Source organism: Camelus ferus, chromosome 34 (assembly GCF_009834535.1).
Source record: "Camelus ferus isolate YT-003-E chromosome 34, BCGSAC_Cfer_1.0, whole genome shotgun sequence".
In the NCBI taxonomy this organism is placed as follows: Eukaryota; Metazoa; Chordata; class Mammalia; order Artiodactyla; family Camelidae; genus Camelus; species Camelus ferus.
This window is the reverse complement of record NC_045729.1, coordinates 5,436,841-5,450,006: the sequence shown is the minus strand read 5'-3', so window position 1 is coordinate 5,450,006 and position 13,166 is coordinate 5,436,841. Positions and strand designations below refer to the sequence as shown.

General features: G+C 39.0%; 1 protein-coding gene across 20 annotated transcripts in view; it reads right to left on the bottom strand.

Moving 5' to 3' along the window:
* Positions 1 to 639: 639 nt before the first annotated feature.
* LMNTD1 (lamin tail domain containing 1) overlaps positions 640 to 13,166 on the bottom strand; it is a 312,291-nt gene continuing 299,764 nt past the window's right edge. For all 20 annotated transcript variants that reach the window (XM_032473196.1, XM_032473194.1, XM_032473195.1 and 17 more), the window contains 3 exons: positions 12,863 to 13,034; positions 6,753 to 6,816; positions 640 to 1,590 (listed from right to left, as the gene is read on the bottom strand). In XM_032473196.1, coding sequence (XP_032329087.1) covers positions 6,778 to 6,816; positions 12,863 to 13,034 — 211 coding nt within the window. In that variant the 3' untranslated portion in view covers positions 640 to 1,590; positions 6,753 to 6,777. The remainder of the gene's footprint in view (positions 1,591 to 6,752; positions 6,817 to 12,862; positions 13,035 to 13,166) is intronic.

Below are 13,166 nucleotides of genomic sequence, written 5' to 3'. Positions count from 1 at the left end.
ATTGATTTATATATTTATTTTTAATGGAGGTACTAGAGATTGAACCCTGGACCTCATGCGTGCTAAGCACGCACTCTACCACAGAGCTATACCCTCCCCCACATTTTAACTGTTTTTAAGTGGCATTAAGTAGATTCACAATATTGTGCAACCGTCATCACTATTTCTGGAGCTTTTTCATCATCCTGAGCAGAGACTCTGTACCTGCTGAACAGCAACTCCTCCTTCTCCCGTTCCCCTCGCCCCTGGTAAACTGTACTGTGCTGTCCATTTCTGTGAAATTGCCTAGTCTATGTGCCTCAGACAAATGGGATCAGAATATTTGTCCTTTTGAGTCTGGCTTATTTCATTTAGCATAATATTTTCAAGATTTATCCGTCTTAAACCATATATTAGAATTTTATTTCTTTAATGGACGAATAATATTGTTATGCATATATATGAGATTTTATAAATCCATTCATCTCTTGATGGACACCTGGGATGTTTTCACCTTTTGGCTATTATGAATAATGTTGCTGTAAATGTTGGTATATAAGTATATGTTTGAGTCCCTCGGTACATGACTTTTTAAAAATAAAGTATTTTTGGCCCTTGATATTTGGATATAATAAAACAAACCTCAATGTTGACCACTAATGGATTTTTGGGTTATTTTACGTTCCTTTATTTTTCAAACAGAGATTATAATGGGGGAAAATCCTCACTTTTCTTGCTCCTCCTCACATTCCAAGACTGTATATGCCCCATCTCCCTGAATATGTCATATAAATAAACAGAAATTAAGTGAAATTAAGCTGGGCTACAAGGCATAGACAGGATTTGTTCTCAGAGACCGAAACAACCATACCTTCTGACTGCAAAGTGGGTCAGCATTAAACATGAACATAGTCATTAGGTTTTCAACTTCTACACTCTTGATAGGTACAGAGTAAGATTGCTAAAGAATAATAAGTGAGTTTTTTTAGAAAGGTAGCTTCATCAGATTATTTAATTAAAACATTCTTGGCATTCCCTGTCCATGAGATTTTGTACCGAGTATCACATGGTGGAAGAGGAGATGATTTTGGCTGAATCTGAGCTAAGTGTAGGCAGGTTTAAAACCCCCCAACTAGCCACTCTGTAGAAACTTCATCTATTATTTCCAGTTATTAGGAAGGCAAATTAATGCCTGCTTTAAGGAGACAGATTCTAAGTGTAGAGACCAGACACACCACGTGATTCAGAATTCCTGAAACATGTGCTTTTTGGAAAACGCATCTGCAGAAACGGCAGAAGTTGTAGACAGACCTAACAGCTGGGCAGGGTATAAAAGCCTGAAGTCAGTGCTTAAGAAACTTAATGAAAACTGGGATGGTTTTGCTCTTGAACAATGTTTTTCTTCTTAGCAGCCTAGAAAAACAAATGTTTTAACTTGTCCACAAACTCCGTCTCCTTCTTTAAGAGATAGTTACAGTAAAGTCCCGAGGAATGATCTTTCCTAAGAGAAACCACGTTCTCCTTTGCTGCTGGCTTCCCGTCCTGTGTGGAAGGCAGGCTGTGTCATGTCAGGCATCCTTGTGTGGTTCTCTAGACTCGGATGTTATCGTCCTGAGCAAAAGATAAAACGGCAATGCACGGTGAAATGTAACACAGACTGTAGGTAAGCTGAAACTGTCATAGCAAAATAAAGCAGAGATGATCAGAGTCCTTCCTTCACACTAGACTTAAGGCCAGGAAACAGCAGCTCCAGAACATACTCATGGATGGAGGACAATAACAGGAGGGAGGAAATTATTCTCCGATGCCTCACCTTTTGCCAGGGTGAAAGGATTACTCATTTTTTTTCCTCCTTCTAACTCAGCTTTGTGATGTGTGTGCTCATTGAGGTTCCTGTTCTAATGCTGATTTATGATATGCAAGGTTCTTTGACTCCTAAGCAACTTAGCTATTTCCCTAGCTGGTCACGGATGCTGTTTATTTCTGGCCTTAAATATGAAGATCAAAATGATTCTGAGACAATCAGCTTAATGAGTCATTTCTAAATGTTCACACCCTTCAGATCCTTCTTGGTGGTACTTGAGTAGAACCTAATTATCTTTTCCATTAAACATCTCAGATGTGCTGCAGATTTAATATATACCAACTAACACACATAAAAATATAACAAAGAAGAGAAAGTTTTGTTTCTCCGTGTGCAACTGCTTGAGTTTTTTTCTGGGAGTCCTAGCAGGAGACTTCTCAGCCTGAGACGTTTATGTCCTCCTCTGTGGAAATGGAGCTGGAGACATCTGCACAGACATTTGGTTTCCTTTAAGCTATGGAATACCGCTGACCCACCACGGTGGAGAGTAGAGATCGCAGGTCTTTTTACTCCTCCTGTACAACCTAACTGTGACACACTTAGGTGAGGTTGGGAAGACAGAGGATTCCAGGGTGGCTGAACGACTTCAAAGGAAGAAGGTTATGGGAAACAAACATTCATGAAATTTCAACCGAGTAAAGAACTTTGGAAACAGACCACTTTCAGGGCTGAGAGGAGAAAAAGATTAGTACATGGATGGAAGGAATATACAACAAAATATAGATAGAAAACACTGACATCAGAAAATTTAATCATTAGACTTTCAAAACTCCTTTAGCAAGGTTTCATATTAAAGAGGATTAAATATTAGTCCTCCTGGCATTATGCTAAGTGAAATAAGACAGAGAAGGACAAACACTGTATGATATCACTTGCAAAATGGTATCTAAAAAATAAAACAAACTAGTGAATAAAACAAAAAAGAAGCTGCCTCACAGATGTAGAAAACAAGCTAGTGGTTACCACTAGAAGGGTTGGGAGGGGCCATGTAGGGGTAGAGGATTGAGGTACAAACTATTACATATAAAATACGCTACAAAGATATATTGTACAACACAGGAAATACAGCCAATATTTTATAATCACTATAAATGGAGTAGAACCTTTAAAAATTGTGAATCACTATTACTGTACACCTGTAACTTATATAACATTGTACAGCAACTATATTTCAATTAAAAACAAACTAAACAATTAAAAAAATTAGTCCTCCTTTTCTGTGCTGTTAAATATTGACTCTTCACTCATAATAACTGGCTCCAAGAGGAGAAATTGCTAATGGAAAGTTCCTGCCAGGGTCCGAGAAATACACTCCATGTTTGAGTTGTCCAGTCTGGACCACTCAGAACAGTGGGTGATGTGTGAACGCAGCTCGGCTCATGGAAGGACTCCATCACCAGGACTTCACTAGGAGTGCCCAGTGCAATACACAGGCGTGCCTTGTAAGTACAGGAGCTTTTGCCAGTTGTGAACTCAACATCCCATGTCTGCCATTTTGGCGCTGCCTTCCCTGGTCTTAAGCAATTTCACATCCTTGAGGACACTGCTGGTGATATGCAAGTCCCACTTCTGCCCCTGCTCCTTTTCCCCTCTTTCTTCTCTGCCCTAGATTCCTCAGTGTGTCCTAGCAAGTCTGGGAGTTCCTATGGCAGGTGGCAGACACGAAGCGAAATTGCTTGGCTTTTCCAGAGTTCTCTACTTTAACCTGTGGGAAGTTGCTTCTGCAGCCTTCTGTGGCATCACCCATCTGCACTGCCCATTAGTCAGACAGCAGAAGGTCTCACACATTCCTCGCAAAGTTCTGACCAAAGAGGGCATTTGAGAGCTGTGACTCCAAGTGCAACTGCATGGATTTATTCACTGGTAGCTTAGAAACGTGATTAACGTAAAAATGCAATTAGGAGTCAAAGACTCTTGAGATTAAACTTTGATGTGTTGTGTTTGTACCAATAATTGACACTCTTCAGTTAGCAATTTTGAAGATAGGACTTGAATCTTTTTGGGTGTATGGAGAGGTCTTAAGATTCTCATGGTACCCAACTCCTTTTTTTTTCATGAATGAAAATGTCTTTTTCTAGTCCTACTTCTAAATGTGTGCTGTTTTTGCCATTCCAACAAGTTGAGGGGGTCAGTAAGGCAAAGATAATCTTAATGCTTGATTGGCAGAGAGGTGTGGCAAAGCACTGGCATTAGGCTAAGATTCTAGTCTTAACTCTGCCACGTACTATCTAAGTGACTTTGGGTGAGTCACTGAATCTCACTGACCTGAAGTTTCTTCAACCATAAAACAGAAATGATACCAGCACTGCCTACCTCATAGGCTCAAACAAGATAATGTGAAAATCATGAAATGCTGTATGAGTGCATAACAATACGAGTCACCAAGGAGTGGTCATGAGTACCAGTGAGCACTGCACGATGGCTTTGTCTCTGAACAGCTCTCCATGAACCGACTCTCCAGGCTCAGAAGCTGACTGCAATACTGAAGGAAAGGCTTCAGAAATATTCTGAGAGTACACTGATGGACCATTCTAAAGATGTCCACCTGATGGGGGGTAGAGGCTCTGAGAAGACGGAAGGCATCTCAAGAAGCCTAGAACTTTTCAAAACAGTGTGGGTTAAAAACAAAACAAAACAAAACAAAACAAAACAAAAACCAACCACACACAATCAGAACTACCAAAGAATCTCCCACAGAGAGGCTCAGTGAACAAATTCGTGACCATGGTAGTCAAGCAAAATAATGACTGAGGAAGACCAACAAAGACTAAAAACTTTTGCCAAAATTATGTTATTCAATATCCTATGAGAGGATCCAGAACATTTTTTTCCCAACCAAAACCAACAGTAACAAAAAATCCTCATTTTTGTATGTAATAAAATGTCCCCCTTTCCAACTTGTCTGCATGTTCAGTCCTGAGTAGAAGTCCCTTCTGGCTACAGGAAGTGAAGGGTACTTGAACTGTAGACATGCTGGTTGCTAATGCCTGTGACAGATTCCAGATCCCATCCTTGGCATTCCAAGGACACCCTGCTCAGGGCTGTGCCAACTGGAAGAAATGGATCCTGGTGTAGATACTTCTGGGAACAGAGATTATATCAGTGGGGGCCAAGGCTGGATTCTCCAGCTGTTTGCAATAAAATAAACCTTTAGTTTAATCTTGGCCCTGTGGTTGATTACTAGGTGAATTTTGGTAACTTGTCCTTACAGATTTCTGTTTCTTTCACCCTAAAATGAAGTGGTTGGAATAAGTCCATTTACAGTCCCAGTGTCCTATAAGAAGTGTCTGAGAAGAAGGCTTCTCAGAACAACAGGAAGGAAGGCATAGCCATCACATTTTTAAGCAGTTGGAAGCTGGAGGATAATGATGCTGTAGAAAGGGAGAGAGTGGACTTGTAAAAGTGCAGGTCACCTCCAGAAAAACAGAAGATGATGACTAGGGATAATCTAGGAGAGAAAAGCCAAGAGAAATTGGACAGCTGAGCAATCAGAGAAAACTTGAAAGGTTGGTACACAGATGTGGGAGCTGGGGGAACCACAAAAGGCCAGCACGCTGTGTAGAGGAGTAAAGTTAAGTGATTGCCGCCAGCAGAGTCCAGAATACTAACAAGTTATGAATCAGGTGGCTGTAGTTTTATTCTTAAATCAAGGAATGAATCTAAAGCCTAGTCAGAAAAAAGAGCAAGACATGGAAACAGCCTAAATGTCCATCAACAGGTGACTGGATAAAGAAGATGTATGTTTATACAATGGAATACTACTCAGCCATAAAAATCGACAACATAATGCCATTTGCAGCAACATGGATGTTCCTGGAGAATGTCATTCTAAGTGAAATAAGCCAGAAAGAGAAAGAAAAATACCATATGAGATCGCTCACATGTGGAATCTAAAAACAAACAAACAAACAAACAAAAAAAACAAATACAAAACAGAAACAGACTCATAGACATAGATTACAAACTTGTGGTTCCCAAGGGGTTGGGGGGTGGGAAGGGATGGACTGGGATTTCAAAATGTAGAATAGATAAACAAGATTTACTGTATAGCACAGGGAAATACATACAAGATCTTATGGTAGCTCACAGAGGAAAAAAATGTGACAATGAATATATGTATATGTTCATGTGTAACTGAAAAATTGTGCTCTACACTGGAATTTGACACAACATTGTAAAATGATTATAAATCAATAAAAGATGTTTTAAAAAAAAAGAAAGAAGAAATATAAATAGATCAGGTATTGGACTAGGGCAGTGAAGAATGTCAACTAGAAAAGGATTCTGAACAAAAGGATTCCCTGACCAAAAATTGCCTAGTCACCAGGTCTTTGGGGAAGAGTTTAAACACAACCACTTGTAAGACAGAAAGCCGTTGAGATCTTCTTCCTCTATTACTTAGATGTTGATATCATCATGAAAAAGATGAGGCAATGCCGGAAGATTAGCAGAGGCCAGAGTTCCTAATTTTCCCCTTCATCACTGCTCAGAAGATACACAACTACCAAGCTTCTGCAGTCTCTTTAACCAGAATGATTTCTGCTAAGCTGTTAATAATCTGTTGCTTATAGGAATTGAAAGGTATTAGCATGGTTGCAGAATAGAGTTTTTAGTATTTGAAGTGACTCTGGGTTTCAGTCACTCTTAACCACCAAGGACAGGACGAGGATATTAGGCAAAAAGTAAAGATGTGCTATTTCCTTGTTTCCCATTCTTAGAAAGTTTATCATACAACAAGGAAGACAGAAACAGATGACTCCAAAAGCAACATAAATATTTAACAGAATATTAATCACTACAGAATACATGAGAATAATCCGTGTTCTGATGGCTCTTAAAGACGTAGCTACAAATTATTTTAGTCATTATTTTTCTGCAAAGAAGGCAAATTTGCAATACTGCTACTTACCTTTAAAAGTTGAATTGACTGCCTATTACTTTTGTAACTCAGACGTCTTGTTTTTTCTTGGTCTCTGCAAACCCAAAAAAGCAGGGGTTAAGGGGACTGGGCAGGATTCACCAATATTCCAAGCATTAATTTCTCACATTGAAACAAACCTTGGAACAAACTAACAACAAAAGGATTATCTTTCATTTGAAAGAAATCTAAGGTTTAAGAACAGTATTTAACGGTAACTTGAACCAAGGTGTTTTAATACTACTTGGAAAGTATTATTTGATTATTAAGGCCAAGTTTTCAATGACTCATTTTAAAAGGAAGCATGCACTTCAAGATACAATTAATCAAAACTTGGAGAGGAGAAATGTCTGGAAGATATATTTTTTAAAAGTGAGGTTGCAGAATAATTTTACCAGCCTGTAAAATTCCTCAAGTGCTTTCTACAGTTGTGGCAGCCGTAACGATGAGGTAGCTAGAGGAGGGAGGTACAGGAATAAGTCTGCACCAAGAGGGATGTATGAGGAGGTTGTGTGGACAGAAGCTGATGCTGCCTGGCCCGCCAGTTTGGCCGACTCCACCCTGGTGATGAAAGAGGTGACTGTTGGCCTCCTCCCTCACTTCCATGCACTTAGGCATGGACTGAAAGTCACTTGGTTTAAATGCAATTTGTTTAATTAAAAAAAAAACCAGCGTATCAAATGGAAATAGTGCTGGAACAGACGATCCCGATCACAAATTACTTTTAGCCCAGAGACAAGATTTTTTTTATTCCTGTAAAATAAAAGAGAGGAAAGAAAAACAATATTCTAGGTCCAGGCAACAGTGAGCTTCTCTGGAAAAAACCACTGCAGGAAAGCTCCTCCTTCATACCTCACTCTCCTCTGTGAGCTCAGGAGGACTATCAGGTTAAATTGTTAGTATTTGACTGCAAAAACGAAAACAAAAACAAAAACAAAAACAACCCCCAACATCCAGAAGCTGGATGTGAAATTGTGATCTGCAAGGAAGATTAACAAAAACATAGGGTGTTTCTGCTGAGACACAATGATTCTCTTGGCTGCTAGCAGGTTTCTAAATCCAGTGAATCGGGATGCTGTTCTGATGAGAGTGTGCACTTTCTGAATAGTGAGTTATGGACCTGGAATATAAACAAGCTTCTAAAATACCTTCCTTACCACAGGCGGTGGTTTAGCTCGAAGAACAATCTAGTCATCACTTCTCATCTTCTGGAGCAACGTGTTGGCATGAAACACATCTTGTAAATATTTTATGTGTGTCCTTCCAGACTGACTAGCCTGGGGATGAAGGTTTTAAACTGCACTCTGAAAGCTTGTTCTTCAGCTAAGTACTATAGTTTAGACCTAGAAAACACTTATAGAAAATTTCCGCCTGTAATTTCTTGAGATTCAACGCTAGGATTGTCAGCGGTAGCGGTGTTTGTTTCAACTCCAGTACGCGATGGTAGTTTCTTGGGTTATTTGAGCCTGGAATGTTTAGCACCTAGTAACTTTAATCTGAATACTGTGACTTCCTAAAATAGTAATTTTTTTTACTTGTGTGAAGAAATGGATCATTAATGACGTATTTCCATAAACGAGATTACAATCTTTCATAACTCAAGGGCAATTAATTTAAAATACTTCTGTTTTGTAATGTTGAAATGTTTTGAAATAAAAGATCTAGTCATGAAGTTACCCAATCACCCTGTCATTAGAACTAATATTTTAGAATTCTTTATATGGTCATTAAAAAACCTTTATTTCAGCTGTAAGAAGAGACACATAAATGGTTCTCACTTGTCTATTTTCTTAAAAAAAAGAGAAAGTCCTACAGAATTATGATATTGCAATCTGAATTTTCTGAAAGCAAAGCGACAGAAGAGAAAAAGCATTACTTTTGAATATGATGTAATATAATTTCTCTTTATAAAAGAGCTCCTGCTTTTTTCGATGCTACTATTTGATAACAAAAAATGAACAGAAACGCTTGGCGTTTTGTAGTGTTCCTTCAAGTAATTATTTTTTACTCAGTCTGATTCTAAGAGGTCCAAGTAATTGGCTTCTGTATATCACAGGATAGTCAGAGTTTTTGTTTAAAAATTTCTATATATCAATTCATACAATTTGTAGTTATACTGTTTAATATATATATCAGTATACACATAACTATACATAGCAGTATTATTTATATATATTATTATATTTATTATATTATATATGATATATATATAATATTAACTAAAAATCTGGCCAGTCATACAGAAGTGATGTTCAACATTGCAAATTCTTAATCTGCTAAACGTAAACAATGCAATGCAGGTCTAGACACGAGTAAACAGAACAAATACTCACATGAAGGATGCAGAAAGAAAATTTACTTCAAACTTGTGTTTTTTTCCCTTTGTTACCATTGTGGATTGGAAGTATACTCTTATTGGGAAAAAATACTTTGATCTCAGGACAGATAAGCTGGATCTATTGAACTGTAATGAGTCAGACCCACAGTCTAACGAAAGTAAAATTCCATAAATGTGACCTTAACATAGAGCTTACACTGACAAGATTTTAACTGTTTCATTCCTGCATAATGTTATCTATGTTCTCGTTTCATTTGTTTTCCAGCAGATTGACTTTTAAAAGTATGGCTTTGCAACCGTCAGAAACAAAGGAACATTATCACTGTGATTACTATAATAACATTTGTATGGGAGTTGGTTGCAGCTGTCAAGTCCATTGCCGGGTGCAGCATGGATCACTGATGACAGGCAGGTGTGCTAGACACTGTGAAAACACAGTGCATTAAACGGCGCACACCCCCACGCTGTTAGCTTAAAGCAGTGTCTGCAGGATACTCTCTTCAGACTAGTTTCTTCCATTTAACTCGAGTGACAGAAGAAGATTGACCAAGTTGTCCACAATTTGTCAGCCAATCTCCGTGAGAAGAGAGCACGTTCTAACAAGGCATGGGAATAATAGTGGCCATGCAGGGCAAACCCATATGCTTTGTTAAAGGGTCTTTCTCCTTCTCCAAAGTGAACCTTTGAGGCTGCAGTCAGTGCCTTGCCTCTGTGCTCTCATAGCTCCAAGTGCACACCACATTCTACTAAAGATGCCTTTCTTGTTTATTTTTCCAAAATTTTATTGTGGCAAATTCCAAACATACGGAAAGTATGACAGAATTATATGACTACATCTGTATACCTGTCACCTAGACTCAGAATTAACCCTTTACCATACTCGCACTATCTTTGTTTATCTATCTACGCTTACATCGCACCAAACCAGTAGGAATTCAGTAAAGATCTCTGCATGAATCTAAGAACAGCCGATATAACCCCAACACAGTGAACACATCTAAGGAAAGAACAATGACTGGTCGACATCTAATATTCATTCTGTGTTCAAATTTACCTAATTATCTTTAAAATGTCCTTTCTAGTTGAGATTTTTGTTTGCTTTTTGACCAGCAGTCTGTTAAGTGAAACTAAATGGTAGCGATCCTGTGTGGGCCATCTGGTCAGACATAACAGCGGCCTAACTAGGTTATTTCTCTCTCACTTGGTCTGGAGCGGTGCCAGTGCAGGGCATTTAGGATGCCGTTTCCATCCTCAACATATGGCTTCATCCCTGGGCTGCGAGATGGCAGCTCCAGCCCTGTAAACATCACGGTGGAGACACAGGGGAGCACATGGTCCATGTGCGTGACCCAGATGTCCTGTACACCATTTCTGCTCACATCCCGTTACACACAATGCAGATACACGGTCTTGCTTAGATGCAGCAGAGACTGTGAAGAACAGGCTTTATTCTTGGTGGCCGAGTCTAGGTTTCCCTGGACCTTTGGGTCTTGTGTCTAAAGGAATAATGGTTTAGAGGCAGTAATCAGCCATCTCTGCCATGAGATGCTCTTGGAAATGACTGAGCTCTGATGAACTATATTATAACTAATACACTGGAATATATCAATATGAAAATGATGACCATAATGACTTATTCCAATTTCACATCAGAACTCAAAAGAGGATCAAAGGGGATTTCAGATTTATCCGGCTTTTCTTGGTAACGTGAAGCATATTACACAAGGTTGACGTGCATTCATCTGGAAGGAGTAATACACCAGTGTTCTTAACATTATCCTCTATACCTTCTGTATCTTCACATATTTTTAAAAACAAAATGTGTTGGCATAAGTTAGGCATATTACATGCAGATGTTTCTTTAAAATTATCTGAATTGTTAGTCTCTAGGCGCCTCCATAACATATTTGAGAGGCACAGTCAAAAACAAGGCAGCTGGTCCCAGGCAGAAGAGTCACATGCAACTAAGATTCTTCCGTAACTTAGCCAACTAGTCTGTTTGTTAGTGAGGGGGACAGGAGCAGGATGGAAGAGACTATGAGTGAAACTGATGAATTTTTGTTTTATCTCTTTTTTTCTTTGTCACTTATTGAGGAGTGCGCTAATGATATCTAATAGTCCAGTGCAGGCAAATTAAAAAGAGGATGGCTAATTAACAAACCAGGTAACTGTCCCTTGGTGAACCATGTTATGTTCTTTCAAGGAAGTGAATTGGTGATTCAAGGTTTGCTGTTATCCAGTCAATGATCAATGAATCATTCATAACACCTGTCTCTTTGTGGCCCATCTTTCTCAACTGAAATCAAAGAAAAGCTCTTACAATTCTGATGTACATCCGTTAATATTGAAAATTTAATGAATAGAAAAATTTAACGGTATGTAATGATGAACAGAGGCCTTGAAAGTATTAAAGAAGCTCGCTTTTAAAATTATTATTACAGGATATACAGATGAAGTGAAATGTTTTGTGTTGAATAACAAAAATTACTGAATAATCATAGTGAGTTGCCATCACCACAGAAAGGTGCATCAGGAAAAATCTGGAATCAAATTTCTTTGGAAAACAAGTTGCTCAGAATGAGGAAGACGGTGAAGGCTACATTAATTGGAGAAAAACATGAAGGCATTTTTTGAAAAATCTCAAGTGTAAGTCATGAAGTACTACACGTGCTCTATACAAAATAAAACTATGTATTCCACGTACATAAAACCTGCTGCTGAAGGAGCCCTTTAAATTTCAGACCCAGTCTCTTTGCAGATGAAGAACCTCAGGCACAAAGACACAGGGCACTTAATTTTACGAAATGGAGTGTGTTCAGGAATTTATAAATTTTCCATCATTCGACTTCCAAAAGGTATTATTTTGGGGGTGCTATGTCCCAACAATATGTCAGCATACTAACATGGTGTGTTTCATACTGTGATTCCAGATAGGTGCCTCAAAGATCACGGGGAGAGCAGGGAAGAAGATGGGTGTAACAGGTAGTGGGAATCACTCCTCTTCAACTTGGACAGCTCTGCTTTTACCCACTTTATACATTGGGATTCTGCTCAAGATTTCATTTAAAAAAGCATCCCTCTGCTAAATCTAAGTTTGCAAGTCATAACTTCACCAGCACATAGCTGCTGTATGCAAGTATTTCTTCACAGCTTAGGATCTGGCACTTGGTCTAATCAGTTCTTCTGAAACATTTGGGGGCATCTGGTGAAACTCATGGAGCTCTCTACCCAGAAAACATCACGTTGACATACATTTCTGCTCCAAATTTAGCATATTCATGGACTTTCAGAAATCCATGAACAGATCCTTGGCTAATAATGCCAACTTTAAAAGCTTTACTTATAGGTCTTAAGAAGTATCTGGTCAAAAAAGAATAAGGATTTGGGATTAGTATTAGCGTATGTTTGTAAAAGATGGATATTTTTCAGCACAGCCTAACTTGTAGGACCAGTTCATCCTGCCTAATGAAAAACAAAATATCCTCCTGATGGGACCTCAAGAGTCTCATGCATTCTTGCTGGCCATGCTATTCTTTTGAGTCATTGATTTATTCAGCAGAAATCTACCAGGAATAGTAGGAGACACTGTGCAAATGTGAACAGCTTACAGTACTTGCTTTAGGAACCATCTATGCTTGAGGATACGAACAGCTTTTAATAATTAGTGACTTTTTACCACTTAATCCCCTTTTCACCAGTTCTACACACACACACACACACACACACCCTCACTTACTCTCCACTTACTCTCCCTTTGACTTACCTGGGCTGGATTGGGCCCGGCTGACTGAGACCTGGGCTGTGTGTCTAAGCTGCGTCCAGCCATGCCGGTGTCGTGAGGATCAATCAGAGGACAGTAGGGATGGGCAGGGACATTAGGGCTGTGGCACCAAGGGCTGCGATTGGGAAAAAGGGTTGGTGGGATTTCTTTTTCTCTGTAAAAGAAAAATTAAGCCCAAATTGAACCCCAAAGGCACTTCACACAGTGGCACTAGTAGTAAAGGCTCAGAGAGAGTGGAATGAGCATTTTGCATGAGCAGAGAATGTGGCTTTCCTAGACTTTGTGG